The following is a 16,539-nucleotide window of genomic DNA, read 5'->3' on the forward strand; positions in this document are numbered from 1 at the left end:
AACCGAGTTGACTTCTATTCTATTTCCATGTCAGCTGAGTGTCGGAAAAGCTCCACAACAACTAGGCGAACTCTGATTTGAGCCCATTTTTATCAGCTGTTGTTTTTTGTGCACTAATAATCTTCAATTATTTTTACTGTAGTGGATTGACAGGAAGCACGATATGACCCAGTGCTAAAATGATACAATGTTATCACTTGCAAAAATAGATAAGGATCAAAGGAAACATTGATGGAGCCAGATGAAAACCTTAGATTTACGGTGTTTACATTTTTTTTCTCTTTCTTAAAGTCGTTTTTTCTAAATTGATCCATCTGAAGAAAGATCAGTCTAATCCACCAGCATTCATTCAGGAGGACTAGAAAACCAGAGCAAAACACTGTCAGTTGAGTTTTACTTCACGTGTTTGGCCGATCGTGAGCTGCACCTGAACTACGTTAGACCACTGTGGGTACAGCTGTTTGGTTTGATCAGTGACTGGCTGGAAACATCTGCTGGAGACTTTGTTGTGTGCAGGTTACAGAGGCGAGAGAACAACAACAACATTGAACTGAACCAGAAGGACTTGACAAAGCATTTGGTTAAGTGTGTGGCATTACCTGCCAGTAGAATGAGAAACGTACCTCAATAACTGCTACGCCCAACTTGACTGCGTGCCTTGATCTTCCAGTGGTAACTTTTCACTCTGTCAGACGCAGAAACACTTTCGCATAAAGGTGTAGCATAACACATCATATGAATGTGCCAATTTCAAGCTCATTAACACCTTTTAGGTGTGATTGTGCTGTAGTTGGTAGCTTCCACTGTGTGAGAACTGGACATCACTGGGAAAAAAGTGCATCTCCTGCTGAAGTCTCCCTGGATCGGTAAAGGTTTTAAAAGCTGTGTGATGCAGACAGATTCAGTTGGCAATACCAGCATGTTTTATTGTGCTTGAGGGCATGTTGGATGAGTGTAACCAGTCTCTTTGTGGATTTCTCATTTCATAGAATACATGCAGCTATATCATAAAGTATTCATACCCCTTGAACTTTTCCACATTTTGTCACATTAAAGCCACAAAAATAAATGTATTTGATTGCGATTTCATGTGATAGAAATGATAAATGGTTTTCAATTTTTTTTTTTTTAAAATAAATATCTAAAAAGTGTGGCGTGCATTTGTATGCAGCCCCCTTTACTCCGATACCACTAACTAAAGTCAATTGTCTTCAGAAGTCACCTAATTACTGAATGGAGTCCACCTGTGTTTAATGCAATCTCAGTATTAATACAGCTGTTCTGTGAAGCCCCTCAGAGGTTTGTTAGAGAAGATGGGTTTCCTAATTTATTGATGTGATCAGCATTTCAAGTCTCATAGCCTCATAGATGAGCTTCAGGAGCTACCGAAAGTGTGAGGAGCAGTGTCACATTACATTGTGTTGCAGTGCTGGGAAGTGCATGAACAAGTCATGCAGTCCAGCGTTCAGAACACCATAAAGTCATGTTCCAGAGATAAAATGTTTTATTTCAAACCTATGCCACCAGTTACCTTTGCAGATGGTTTTAATTTAGAAGTATCATCTTATATAATTTCACCTTTTCGGGAACAGTCAGTCTTTAGAATAAAGAATAAACTGGAATAAACAAACTTTTTACTTTTGCAGTCATGATTGCAGCTACAATGATGGGATGGCGAGAACTGAGTAAAGTACCACCTGATGTCACAGACAAACTGTTCCTTCTTCAACATGGATCAATTTCTGTGGCGGTTCAAGTCTTTGGAAGCCATCCAATCCCCTGTCAGTCTGACTAAGCTGCGGAGTTTTAGATTGGACTAAGGATGTGCTCACCAGCTGTGAGATTAAGGGGAACTGATCGATGGCCTTTCTGATTGGCTCTCGTGGTGTCCCGGCAGCATCCAATCCCCCTTGGTTGAGATGGTTGTCCTCAGCTGAGCCAAAACCAATTCTTCCTCCATGCGGGGGCCAAATAAGATCACTGACCTGAAGCTACAAGGCCATGCTTGGAGGTTCTGTCTCCATTTGTCTGCACTCCTCATTTCTGCAGAGAAAAAAAATGAGATGGATAGAAGAGAAAAGGGAGAAACATGAGTTTTGTTTTTTTTTTTTTTACCACAGTTCGACACTTTCCTCGTTTCACTTAATGCATAGGCTCCTGACATCTTCGTTATCATTATGTGTTTTAATGTCAGCAGTGTTTCTGCACTGTTCTCTCCAGGAATTACCTGTCAGTCAAACTCAGCGGGTGACATCTTTTTCGTTAGATTTCCTGTTCGGTCTCTGCAGATGGAGCTCTTTTCTTTTTTGTTCCACAACAGTGGTTGTGGCTGCTCCTGCCAACTACATAGTTTTTTGTTTTTTTTTCTTTATCTGTCTATTCAAAGGAACCTGCTGTCGCTGCTGCTGGAAATGTAAAATGCATGACTTCCTGTGCAGCAAAGAATTTATTTATTTACTCACATATTTATCTTGGTTTTTTGTTTTTGAAGAGCAAATGTGAAGTCAATCCATTTCTCTTAAAGTGTCAGGAATCATGTGAAATTACAACATTCAAATCTTGTAACGAGCTTAAGCTGCACATTTAAACACATTTGCTTAATGTGTTTAAACTAATGGTATAACGCCATTACGCCATTATTTTTCAGAGAGAAACGTGTTTCATGCACAGATTCATAGCAACTGGGGAAAAAGAGACGCCTGCAGAGATTCAGCTTTTATTTGCCACCTGCACCATGATGATGATGATGATGAGTAAGATGATGATGGTGATTATGAACATGAGGAGGCTGCGGTGTTTCCTGTCTGCTTTTCACCAGATATTCCACATTTGGATGTGTGAAAGAGGCACTGAGAGGCAATCACAGAAAAAAACCAAACGCTTTAATTGGGTAATCTTGCATGAGCTACCAGATCTGGCTGCATGGCTAATTTGTGCTTCGCTGTGTTCTATCAGATGAATACTGATCTCAATTTTGTTAATTCCAAATAAGTAAGAAGAGTGAAAGAATTAGCACCTGCACAGTAACTCTGATCCAGTACATGTCGGATACATGTCAGATCAAAATGTTTCAAAGTCAAGCTTTACATAAGACAAAAAAAGTGTGTTGACTTAACTTGCAATATAGTGAAAATAGAAATAATTCAGAAATATTTATGCTGTGTATATATAGATGTGCAAAGTATTTTAGATACTACTAAATACTAATAAGTTTCAAATATAATTCACTGCTTATTTATTTATAAGTTATTTATAAGGTTATACCATTTGCTACGATGACAAATTACAAGGAGGTCACATTTCTCTTCAATATTCCGATGCATATTCTCATTTAGGTCTAAATATACTGCACAAAAACTCCTAACTTTTCAAAGGCAAAATTTAGCATTTAGAAATCCTAAGAGATAACCTCTTTAATCCTCAGTAAACCCGTTCTGAGGTTGGAATATTTACAGAAGAGACGCTGCTGACCCCATGCAGTACGTGGTGTATAATACGTGTCCAAAGCCAGACCTGCAGAAAGCACTGGAGAAACATAACTAATCAAAAATTAAGTTTCGGTCCAAATCCACAACTCCGGGAGATTGTAGAACTGTCCTCTCCATAACATCATCAAAACACCGAAAGAAGAATTCTTTATTCCTATCGATTTCCAATTTACCTTTACAATTTGAATTGTTTGAGTGTGTAGTGGGTCAGGAATCACTGTGACCTTTAGATTACTTTGCTACCATCTAGTGGGTATTTTGGGAACATTAATGTGTTCAGTTTGAGTTCAGTACAGGAAAATAGGTTCATTACTCACTTCTCCTGCATTCAAACCTCCTAATTTCAGCAGTCGATTAAAATTCCTTTTTTTTTTTTTTTTTCCTTTTCCTTATTTTTTTGGGGGGGGGCTTTAGAGAAAAACCTCTTCTAGCAGGCATCTCATTAAAGTTAAGCTCAAGCAAAACAGCAGCCCCTCTGAAGAAGAAGCGCGGGTCTTATTAAGGAATGTTTAACTTTAATTTCCTCTGGAACATCCAGTGTTTTTATTTTATTTAAGAAGGAGGATCCATCTTCAAAAAACTGCACATATGTAAACTAAGTTTTTCCACAATGTGTGGTACTTTCATTCTGTACAACATCATGGGGACATAGTTGGATTTTAGAAGAACAGTGCACTATTGTGAGAGTTCGTGACCTTTATTGGTATGTGTTAGATTTTCTTTTTATGACATATTCCAATTTGTTTGATTCAGTGAAAAGAACAAATAAATACATTTGCTATTGATACACACACATATTTAATTTCTGTATTGGTTAAAGCATTTAGAAGATGCTTTTAATAATGACCAGTGAGACAGGGAATATGAAATTACTAAAAATGGGCAAGTGCCAAAAGAACCAAGTTTACTCCATTTTATGTCTGTCTGCATAATCTGATTAAACACACATTTTCCAGAAATGTGAACCAATAAATCATCAAAATGCCAGTGGTTCTTCTGTCAATTGATTAAATAATTAATCAAACAATCATTTTTATTCTAGGGCTCTGGTTGTTTTCCGGTTTCCCGGAAACATTATAAAACGTCCTTGTTTAGTCGGGGTAAACATGACTTGTTTTGGAGAGTGGAACAGATCATAAGCAACAGTATAAGCAATCAACCCAAAAAACAACATTATGGCTTGCAAAACGTTAATACTATGGAAAAAAAAAAACAGGTGAAGGTTTGTACGTGGTTTTTTTTTTTTCAGTTTTGGCATAAATGTGACCTGAAAAAGCATGATCACATTTTTTGCAGTGTCCTAAAACTAGATCTATAAAACCGAATTAAACAGAGAGCAGACAGCAGGGTGATAGTGGTGTAGTGTTTTGGAATTAAAATAGAATTTAAGGGTTATTACCTTGGTAATAACAAGGTTTTTTGTTTGTTTGTTTGTTGAGTAAAAATTATAAGTAATATCATGGTAATTACCAGGTAATAGCTTAGTATAAGCAATGGATATATTTAGTAACGGTGGGAAAAACAGATGGGTAATACCAAGCTAATACATGATTACTCTAGTTATTAACATGCTATTAATTTATTTTATTATCTACATGGTAATTTTTCTTACGTCCTTATTACAGAAATATTACCCATCAGCATCACAAAAATATTACAACCCTATCAGCTTGTAAATACTAAAATATTACCCCTTCTATTATCATGACACCCCTACTATTACCCTGGTATTACTGAGCTGTAAATCTGATGTTGTAAATCAACAAATTAATAGTTTGTGCTATAAACAGAATATTTATAGCACAAACTATTAATTTGTTGATTTGTTGTGGAAAATATTTGAGTGGCAAAACTATGTTAATATGCTTCATTATCTGATGTGACCTTCATTTGCAGCAATACCTTCAACAAATACTTACGTAACGTCATTGAGACACGTAATTCAAATGTACTAAAAATCGCATGCTTTTGTAACAAAATTATTAATATTTTTCTGTCCCATAAGTAATTGTATTTATTTATTGTCTCATTTGTATAATTAGGTTCCCTTTATCTACAAAGGTTTTAGGACTTGAGTGAAAATCTGATCACACTTTAGGTCATATTTCTGCACACGCAGACAACATTAGAACATTTCACACAGTTTCAAATACTACTGCATATACATTTACTCTATAGCACTCATCAAAATCAGTTGAAAACCTGAAAACTGGCCTTTCCCCTCATTTAAACCAATATAATTGCTCTCGAGCAAAACAACATTGACTTGAAGGCTCTGCAGCACAAAACTGCAACAAGACTCATAAAGTAAGACTTAATGTTGATAAATGTAAATGTAAATTTCACTCAACATGCTGCAGTGTTAGTAACACACCGTGGGTACATCAATGAGAGAGGCCGCGATGTTGTTTGAACGCTTCGAAAAAAATACGTTGCTTCGAGAAAAGTTGGCGAGAGTGGAACATTTCACCGTCGCCGGCCAATCGGCAGCTAATTGGAGCTGCATTCCTCCATGCTGTGATATTCTTTCACGGCGAGGAGTCTGATCAGTGAAAGATGAGGAAGAAGCTGATTACAGGTTTACTGTGCAAAAGCTACAAGTGTAAACCAAACGGACATTCCTGTAAGCTTGGAAACTAGCTCAATGTTGTGACACTTGCCACTGGATGTTTTCCTTTTCACTTTCTGGGCCAGACTAGACCTGCTTTTGGCACTGCAGAGACTACAACAAGTGTTTAATTGTCTTGTAGCACCTGGAGGGTATAGTCCAATTTTCATGTTCTCATAGTAGTTTAATACCCTCTGATAATTCCCAGAAGTCCAACTCACTTCAACCTGAGCTCTAATTAGCCAGATAATTTGAAGCCAGTTGTGTAGAATAATTGAAATGAAAACATAAGATATCAATAAATGGTATCTGGTATTGATATTAAAACTGGCACTGGCTGTGGGCAAAGGCCATCTTTCGGCTCTCAATAATGAACAATATTCAAGTCTATTCTAGCAGTTTGGGACCCCTTAAAACTAAATAACGTCTTGGCACTCAATCAGAGGAAAATCTGGCTCTGTGCAAGGAAAATAGTTTTTTAAGACTTTTCTTTCACATTATTCATTGACCAACTCCTTCTTATCAAAAGAACCTGCTTCATTTGGATCACAACAACCTAATTAGTCTTCTCTAAAGGGCAGAAAACAAAAGACTAAATATTGTAGTTGTAGACCCACAGACACCACCCAAGCCTTGCTGCCATCCATCCGTGTTGAGTTACTGCTTGGGCCACTGTGTGTTTACAATTTTACCTCTTGGCCTCTTTCCTTTAACTTGGCTCCATACACACAACATCCCAGTCCCTGCAGCTGGTCAGCTGCAAAAACCATCACACCGACTTCCTTCTCTTGCCAAACACATTGTTGATGAGCTTGGCCATGGACTTGGAGCCGCTGTAGCGCCGGCGGTCGGCTCGGTATTTCACATGCTCCATCACCTGCCGGATAAGCTGGGTGAAGAGGTTGGCGATGTCCTGGTAGCTCTCGGCTGCCGACACCTCCTGGAAGTGACAGCGGTTCTCCTGCGCCAGGCAGCGGCCCTCGTCCTCACACACCTGCCGGGCGTGACACAGGTCCTGCTTGTTTCCCACCAGACACACAGGAACTGCCATCTCCCTGAAACAGACACGTCAGTGTGGCCTGGTGAGATGGTGAAGATGGAGCCAATGCAGTAATGCTTTTCCTGAAAAGTGTCTTTCTGGTGAAGAGTGACTTTTAGTTTTTAATCCTCTTAAATATATTATTGCAACATTCAATCAGATCCTCTAGATTGAATGTTGCAATAATATATTTAAGTGTTATTATACAGCTTATTATAAGTCTTATTATACAGTTTTCTGCTGTTTACTGTAGTAGTACATGGTATCATATCATGGTTTGCTGAGTATTTATTTTTATTTTCTTCATTTAGTTCTAGTCATCTCGTCCTCCAATGACTAAAACTCATATTTTACTGTCCAACACCTGGTTTACCCTGTGTTTCAATTTTAGTTTACTACATAACTGTATAGTATACTTTGCATTTGGAGCTGACATTTTTCGTGTCTTTCCTTCCAAATACTCCCTTTGTTTTTATCCTTTTTCTCTCCACCTTACTAAGGTTTTGTAACGTCCCTTCTATCCAGTTCTACACTACTTGAATTTCCTGTCCAGTGCTGTATATGCTGCTTCCAAAATAGGTCAAAACTGCATGAGCGAGCAATCTGTCAAGTCAAGGTCCTTCTTTATAACAAACATGCCTAAGCTAACATGCATATTAGTGCTAACTGCATTTGATTTAGACACACGTAAACACAAGTGAGTCAAACTTCTCCGGGCCTCATTTCCAGTCCCTATCTCCATCAATAGGTGCTGATGATGGAGCTCACTGATTTATCCTCCCATACTTGTTACTGAAAGAATAAATCTCATTCCACCACGTTATCAGAATGCCTGGGCACATGACAGGCAGCTTGATGGATGTGTTCAGGATGCTTTCGAACAGACCAAACTTACTAGATGCCTGTAGGTTTGCAGTGAATCCCTCACTCGCCATCATGAATCATTTATCAGTTTGTCAGGGTCAGTCAGGATTCCCAGCATTCCTCAGACTCAAAACTGCATGAGAATCCCTGTTCAGCTTCAAAGAAAGTAGGGCAACAATACTTTGTCTATAGTGTTTACAGCCCATTCCGCTAATATACTAGTCGCGATAATTATTTTCATTTTAATGCATTTTGATTCAAGAATAACAGACGAGAGTGTTTAACAAGTCTGGATGGTTGCTGCATGAGGCAATGAACACTAAACCACTTTAAAATAGATTGGATGACCTTACATTTGCACTTTGCATGTTAAGAACAAGCCTGTTTCCATTAGTTCTATTGGTTTGGTCTTTTCAAGATGTGAGATCTTTATTAACTATATAGGGATTTATGATGTTTTAACCCCAAATCTGGTTGTTTTAAGCCCATTCTGGCATCTAAGCACAGATAAAATATTTGCAAATACTTAATACAAGGTCCAGATTGCCCAGATTTAACAGACGTGCATTTAAAGGACGGCTTCACGGGTTTTGAACTTGCTTTTGATGGTTCTAGTTTCGGTAGCGCATGTACACAAATGCCATTTAGCTTCCCATTGACTTTGCTATACCAAAATATCTCCCTACTTCTAGCTGGAAAATGCCTCCAGATGACGTCACTCGGAAGAACCTTTAGTTCAGATTGTGTCATCTTGTTGCTCACGCTCTGGAGTTTCTAATCACGGTCAACCTCCTTTTCCAGATGACTTCATCTGAACGCCCAATAATGAAAAACTCCTCCGGATGATGCTGTGAGGTTTTTTTCCAGCTAGACGCAGAGAAATATTTTAATTTAATAGAAGGCAAGTTGAAAATTGGTGAAGTCGGCCCTTAAAGTATTTCTCAAAATTCTAAGGCTCAGTTTGTTGAATGAGGCTGCGCAGATTATCTATCCAGTTTTTTGTTGCATTGTTGCATGTTGCATGCTTCTGACCCCTTGCAGTTGTCCACGCGTGCCTCCCGAATCTGCAGCAGGATGTTCCTGGCATTGATGAAGGATGTACGGTCACTGATGTTGTACACCACCACAAAACCGTCTGCCCAGTCCACCGGCTCCTCAAGTATACACCGGGCCTCTGAGCTCTGTTAGGAACACATACTTTTATTTTGGACTCATGTTGAACAGATTAGGTTCAGGTTAGAGGTTGTTTTTGCATTACACGACAGAGAAATGTTGAAGCAACTGCTGTTAAAGCTCCTAAAGCAGAAACTGTGTTATTTAAAATAACAAACTTCACACTTTGTACTCAGACTTTGATTGTCCTGTACATGTTGTTCGTGGTTCCGAGGGGATGAATCCTATTGACTTTGCTGATAGATTGTCATGAAATTTATGTCTCACTCAGGGTGAATGGTTATAATTTTTCCTACATATTTATTTAGCATCATCGTCCACTGAGATTTTAATTTATAGAGCACTTTGTTTTGTATGTGCAAAACTCTTACTTTTATTTATTATTAACCAGGTGATACTCGTAGTCTTGGCTATACTTAGTAGTTTGCCAGCACCATTCAACAAGGTATTCAGGCTGCATTAATCCAGAAATGAGGGGAAATAAAACTTAGAAACACTGGTTGATTTACTGGTACAATCTTCTGTGTTTCATTAATGCAACATCCTGATAAAAGCCTTTGATTTAAAACATGGTGACAATCTTCTAGTAATCTTTGTCATTGTAATTTTGTTTAAAAATAAATAAAAATTTAATTCTGTTAAGTCAAACCACAGCCTTTCCCTAACTTAAACCAAGAGCTGTGAGAGTTTAACAAGGTTTAACTAGGGAGCCATAAAAAGAGGATGTTAGATTAGAATATAGCAACAACGTACTAGTGACCTGACAGCCTTTTATGGTACATGGAATCTGAAAAGAGGATATGAAACGATGCAATCCACTGGCAAATTTGTTCCCTACAAAACGTTTTGTGGTCGCAGATTAGTTGTGTGGAAACGTCATTTTTACTAGACATGGTCAGGACAAGTGGACGGATACCTGTCAGCTGCGAATGCGGCTTTGCAGAGATAAAAGTGAGATTTAAAAAAGGCACAAAGGTGCTAAAATAGGCCTTTGAATAGGTTTTAGTGACCTTGAGGAAACACTGCAGGAAGGACGAGGACATGCTGAGCCCTCATATAGCAGAGCTTCAGCATTGTTTAAAAAAAAAAAAACACCCCCTCTGGCTTTCTTTTTTTATGCAGCTCAGGTCAGAAGGGCAGGACATCAACTCAACGCTTCTTTTTTAGGAGGCAGTGTTACAGAGACTTTTACCAACAAAGACAATGACTGGCTCTTATTTGGCTGAGCCCAGGGGTATTCCAGTAAAATAGTAAATCCGTAGTAAAAGGCCTCTCAGGTCTTAGCTGGTGTTTAAGGAGAAGTAAGCAGGTTACATGTCTTTTAACTTACGTTGCCTCGAAATATCTTTATAACCCCTTTGGATTTCCAACCTTAAGTGCTGTTTGGACTGTAGACGTGCCAGCCCAAGGTAAACATCTGACCACGGTTCATTAAAGGTCACGTTGTGCTGCAGCTTTCCCAACTGACTGAAAAGCAGCCAGGGTTTTACTGAAGTGAAATCCTACGTAGCTCCAAAACTAGAGATTACTATGTTTCCACTGTAGGTAAAGGGCTGCATTGTATTGCCTCCAGAATATCCTGCCAAAACTGGGAATACATGCCTTTAGAAATAATTCCAAAGATAAGAGCGCTTCACTTGGCCTTCAACAAGCTGGAGGTGGCAGGATTTTACATAACAGTTTGGATTTATGGACAGTTGTCATATGTTGGTTGAGCTCTGAGCTCTAATAATGAGCGTCATTCTCCAGACGAATGTAAAATGTATTTTCTCTCTGTGGCTTACGTGTATTTTTTGCTCAGCAATCGATCCCAACGCAATCACATACTTATTTTCCTAACCTAATTTATTACGGGGCATCCATGCATTTGGTCCAAGACAGGAACCAGACTGAGTAGATTTCCAGCCCACCTGATGAAATGCGAGGAAACCAAAGAACTCAAAAGTCCCGCCGCAGCTCTGCTTTTCTTTTATTAGAAAAGTTCTGAACAAATAAGCACACTCTCCAAATGTTTGGAAGGGTTCGCCATATTAGGTGGGACCGGGATATGCTGTACCTGAGAGCAGGGGTCAAATACTTCCAGATTCAGCTGCCTGCCATCAATTGACATCCTTTTATGGTACAGGGAATCTGAAATGATGATACGAAACAGTCACAAAAATGGAAAAATTATTGAATGATCACGATTCCACAATAATCAAACTAATCTGTGGAGTTTTTATATACCTTGTATTGCATATGCTGTTTTGTATTATGGAGTTTTGAATGTGTCTTATCTTTTAATCTAATCTTAATTATATTTCAGTAATATTTATACTTAACATGTGGAATTCTAATTATATATTGTCTCTTGAGGAAACTGAAATTTTGCTACATGCTCTTATTTTCTTTCTTGAACAAATATGATGTTATTGCCAGGAGATTGTCTACGTTACTTAGCAGAAATATAGGAACCAGGAGACAGAGCTAACAAGCCATGCACAGTTTGAACAGTAGGCATCTTCCCCTGGGGCCAGATTTTCTGCTCCCCTAAACTATTTGTGTCCTAACAATAGGTTCATGTTTAATTCTTAGCACGAAGGCAAAGGTTAAGTTAAATCAAGAGGAGAATCTCCTTCTTTAAGCCCACGTGTCCACAGGGGAAATGCAGACACTTCTAACATGTATGATGTGTAGGTGGTTCATAACAATTGTTGCAACATCTGGCCTACTAGTTCCCCAGGACCAAAACCAAAAACTCATCAAAGCATCAAATCTGGAAACACTTACTGGTGTTCGAGGCATATTCACCAATGAAGCGCCTGGTCAGGAACCGCACAAGGACAGCTGGAAGAAACAGGCAACATGAAAAACAACAACATGATTCGTGGCATCATTACACTAACACACCTCACAGGTGGCAGCAGTCAGGGGGGGAAAAATCCCCCTCATTCATTCCAGCAGGCGCAACACGTTCCCAACAACGGTCTCTGGGACTGAAGCAGTGAAACTGTATCGTAAATGAAAGAAGCTACGTGGCTTCGCTGGAACGTCTGTGTGCATATTTGGCAAGCTAAATTATATTTCCCCCCTTTGCTTCGCCTCTGAACTGAGAGGAACACATGAAACGGACTGTCTGCAACAGTTTTGATCCAACTGACAATCAGCTTCAAGTAAGGGCTGAAGTTTCCTGTGCTGACCTCTGAAGGCCCGGTGGTGGTCATGGGCCTTATCGGGGTTGTGCACTTAGGCTACGGCGACAACCAAAACTGGATACGGCACAGCAAGCATTTCCCAGAAATGCAAAAGCCACAATCGCAATTCTTTTGTGACAAAACAACAGCACAATTAAGAGCAAGCAGTGAAAGCAACAAGCAGAACGGCAAACTAGCATAAAGGCACATGCAGCCTCGGGAGGCTACAGCATCTCCAAACTACGAGCTCTGCGTCACTGCCAAGCTGCCGGAATTGAGACGTGCCATTGTTTTACGAAGCTCGTACACAGCGCAGAGTCCGTCTGCTTCTACAACCAGCACAGAATGAACAAAGATAAATGCAACTCAACACCGAGCGGCAACGAAAAATGAAATGTGGAATGCACTGACCCTGCCGATTTAAGGCACGGCCACATAAATTGTTGAGTCTTGGGGGGAAAAATTGGCTGGAGGAAGTGGTTCAGAACAAAGTACAGATCTGTTTTACATATTACTTGTGTAAACAAAGAGGCACCGACCGTCAGCACATTCTGCAAAGCCAGAATAAAAAAGGTGGATGGAGTTAATTGCAACATAAACAAAACTAGTGGGGCGCATTTTGGATCCCCTACAGCTACAGTTCAGCCTGATTAAACCTTTATTTAGGTTGTGTTTTCTCTTTTCTAACCTTCAAATTAGCTGTGACACATGAGCTTTAATTTAGCATAGACAGGGATTCTCTGGAGGCAGAAATAATCTCATTATTTCCGTTAAACCTCAGTAGATGGAGCCAATAAACCATAATCTTTCTGGTGAAGTTACCTGTCAGTTACTATTTGGAAACAGCTTAACAACCCTCCTTCAAACTTCATTAGCTGACTTAGGTTTGGCAAGAAAAAGGTTCACTACTTAACGAAATGATCAGAATTAGTGAGAAAAAAGTGGCCAGAGGTGAACTTTTCTTTAATGTTAAGGCCACTTTTGTTTTCAAAACTACTGCTGCCGAAAATAAAGTTTCGGTCTACAAATAATCACAGATTTTAATCAAATGCTATTAGTTGATATGATCTGTAAAGATTAATGGATTAAATGTTTGATTCACCGATTAGTTAAGTGACAGAAAATCAATTGTCAAGTATTTACTTGTTCCAGCTTCTTATTAGACTGAGACAGGACATTTCAAGTTTAGTGTGATATTCATAGATGGAGTTACTTTTATAAATTAGGTCAAAGTGCATTTTACACAAGCTTGTCATACACCAAATAAAACAGACTCTGACATCCAGTGTTAGCAGCCTCTGCTCAGCTTAGTTCTATGATTCAGTGTCATCAGTGCACTTCAAGGTATTTATACACAGTGAGACACCGAGCTTGAGCTGTCTCCACTATTTACATGTGCACTTCCACATACAGTTACTCCTTGTCCTTAAAGACAAAAACACATCATCCCAGGTAGGACCAGATAATGCACAGCTGAGCTGGAATGTGTTGTCAAGTTATCGCAGTCTAATTTTTATTTTTATGTTTAAGTCAAGCAGAGTTGAAATAATTTGCCCAACAATTGCGTTAAACAGCAGAAAAATGCCACATATTCTCTACTTCTTCAAGGGTATTAATTGCTGCTCCTCTCCAACTCACCTCGGTGTGTTATGTGTAAAACTAAATAATAGGTTTCAAGCACAGAATGAGTGAACTGAGCAAACAATCAGGTGTATCACTGTCCAACTTTTACACTTTCACACTCAGAAAATGTGGAAAGGTTTACGTGCCAAACATGGATTTATCAAGCGTCATAAATACATTCATCATTTGAAAAACCTTCCCCTGACCCCTGCACATAAAGCACCACATAGTTATTTGAAAGCCACAGGTAGAGACGTTTCCATTTCGTTCGAAATAAAAAGCCCTTCCAGTCACTCACCTGATTTCCCAGCCCCCTGGCTTCCGAGCAGGGCCAGCTTGATGTCGTTCATGCCTGTGCTCTGTCAGGACCTCAGCCGACTCTCCCGCTCTGTGTCCTGTCTGGTATCTGGGTCGACACACTAAATGATCCTTACAGTCCGGGCTGAATGGGAGTACAGGACTGCCCCCCTCTCCTCCTCTTCAAAGGACTGTTTCACTTTTTAAAGCCAGCGGGGGGAAGAGAGGGGGAAAACAACCCCCCCCCCCCAAAACTCTCTCTCACCTCTCTTTGCTCAGCGTTCTCTGTCCTGTATCCAACATCGCTCACGCTACCTTCTTTTCCCTCTCAATCCATCTGTTTTCCTCCTTTCTTTCGTCACTCAAGCCAACATATATCTCTCTGTCCGCCTCCCCCTCCTACACAGGAGGTCACGCAAAGGTCAAGACTGACTAAAGCTCTTGTGCTGTCCAAGCTCCAACACTGTAACTGTAGTCCAGCTGCCATCTATGGACATTCATGTTATTCTTCATGGTGTGATGTTAAGGAAGCTCATTCCTGCCAGGAAAAGAAGAAAACGGATGATTTGTCAGGAATGACAAATATGAAAATGCTTTGACCAGACCAAACTGTAAGAGAGTACTGTAGGTCAAATAATTCAAATAAACTTAAAGATGTTTGTGAGCTAACATTTTATCAAAGGTAATGGAGACAGTGTTTGTGAAACACATAGAGTCACTTTTTTAATTTTATAGTCAGGTCCATACATATTTGGACAGTGACACAGCTTTGCCACCACATTTGACTGGAAACGACCAGCGCATTCTCATTTCCGAGGTGCAAAAGAGCGTCGCTTGGTACAGTCCCTTCTGCGTTACACGCTGACACGTAACTTCATTACGCAAACTATCGATCAACGCCTCGATCACAGATCGATGTCAAATATTAATGCTCCTGGAGCGTCCAAAAGCTGATGCCAAAGTGTACCTCTAGCTTCAGTATGATAAACCAAAGGAGGTAAAAAAGCGGCTTTTGAAGCGAAACCTTTGGATGCGTCATTATCTGAGGCTGGTGGATGATAACATGTTGGGTTTTTCTCGCCTGCCTTCAGCTCCTGGTTGAATTTGTTTCGCTTTTCCAGCCTGATTATAGCTTTTAGGAATTCATATTGACATCTTGGAATAGCCAAAACAAGTAGCCAAATGTCAAAATACAATTGAATTTCTATCATTGAAGGTTTGTGAATAAAAAATCTTACAAGGTTTTTAGAATATTTTCTGTCACTTACAATCAAGAAAACTGCATCTTTATTTCCTCAGGTGATGGAGTGACGGTTGAACTCTCTGCAATAAGATCTAGACATTTCCTAAACAGTAAAAATATTGTTGAAGGAAAGACAAATTGAAATCAGTCAGTGTATTTATATGAAGGGAAAGCAGTGATGTGATGTGGAAAACATTTTCATAACTTTGGTTACATACTTTTTCAGTAAAGTCACGACTCAACAGACGGAAGCAGTATAGTAGAGTTAAGGCTTTAAGCACAGTGTAAAATCAAAACCAGAAGACCAGCAGTAAAAAATATTGATTGAAGCATCAGTCATATTTCTAGAATAAAAACAGTTTACACAAGCTGTTCATCTCCTTCAGCTTCACCATTCACACAGCGCGAAGCACATATACTCAAAAAATCGTTTGGCAGTACCTGCAATTTAAAAAATGTCACAAAGGAAATATTCTTGTGATTAAAATCACATTTTTATTCCCCTTGACCCTCTTTTCTGGGTAATTGGGGGCCATTTCCAAACTTGCTTATTTTGAGCTTCTAATTGTTTGCATGCAAAGCCACTGATCCTCTTCCAAAAGAAACCAAAGACGTCTACTCTCAACTTTACGAAAGGTTGTCACAACTTGGCTGCACTCGTGTTGGTTTTAACAGCATTACACAAAAATAATTACAACACCGTTTTGTCATCTTAATTTGGGGTGATTTGAGTATGTTTGCGTAACTTCTTTATGATTGTAATGATCGGATTGAAAGCCTCAAAGTTCAACATTGCTATGACGTGAGCGGTTTAAACATCACAAGTTGTAAACAGTTTGGAGCCACACTGGAAACATCTATTCCATATGTTGTGAGTGAACGCACTAAGCACCCTGTCAATCAGCTTTAGAGTCAAGAATGTTTCAAAATCTCCTTGTTTGGAGTTGGGAGCACTCTCCTTTAGCTGACTCTAGGCTCTTTTCTATGATAGACCTCTAATTACTATGAAAAAAAAACAGGTTGACCACATT

At 39.3% G+C, this 16,539-nt stretch overlaps 1 protein-coding gene across 1 annotated transcript; it reads right to left on the bottom strand.

Moving 5' to 3' along the window:
• Positions 1 to 5,499: 5,499 nt before the first annotated feature.
• Positions 5,500 to 14,592, bottom strand: rerglb (RERG/RAS-like b). The gene is made up of 5 exons (XM_067493816.1): positions 14,267 to 14,592; positions 11,942 to 11,998; positions 11,229 to 11,302; positions 9,032 to 9,180; positions 5,500 to 7,151 (listed from the first exon to the last, which is right to left on the bottom strand). The coding sequence occupies exons 1-5, from the start codon at positions 14,316 to 14,318 to the stop codon at positions 6,866 to 6,868; spliced, it is 618 nt and encodes a 205-aa protein (XP_067349917.1). The 5' UTR covers positions 14,319 to 14,592; the 3' UTR covers positions 5,500 to 6,865.
• Positions 14,593 to 16,539: the final 1,947 nt, after the last annotated feature.

Source organism: Channa argus, chromosome 23 (assembly GCF_033026475.1).
Source record: "Channa argus isolate prfri chromosome 23, Channa argus male v1.0, whole genome shotgun sequence".
NCBI lineage: Eukaryota > Metazoa > Chordata > Actinopteri > Anabantiformes > Channidae > Channa > Channa argus.

What these genes read in the sequence shown, in the direction of transcription:
- rerglb (XM_067493816.1), bottom strand. Translation starts at nt 14,318, where the DNA reads ATGAACGACATCAAGCTGGCCCTGCTCGGAAGCCAGGGGGCTGGGAAA. An exon ending in CCAGGGGGCTGGGAAATCAG is followed by an intron (nt 11,999 to 14,266) that starts GTGAGTGACTGG and finishes TGTTTCTTCCAG; the next exon opens with CTGTCCTTGTGCGGTTCCTG. An exon ending in TATTTGACCCCTGCTCTCAG is followed by an intron (nt 9,181 to 11,228) that starts GTACAGCATATC and finishes TGTTCCTAACAG; the next exon opens with AGCTCAGAGGCCCGGTGTAT.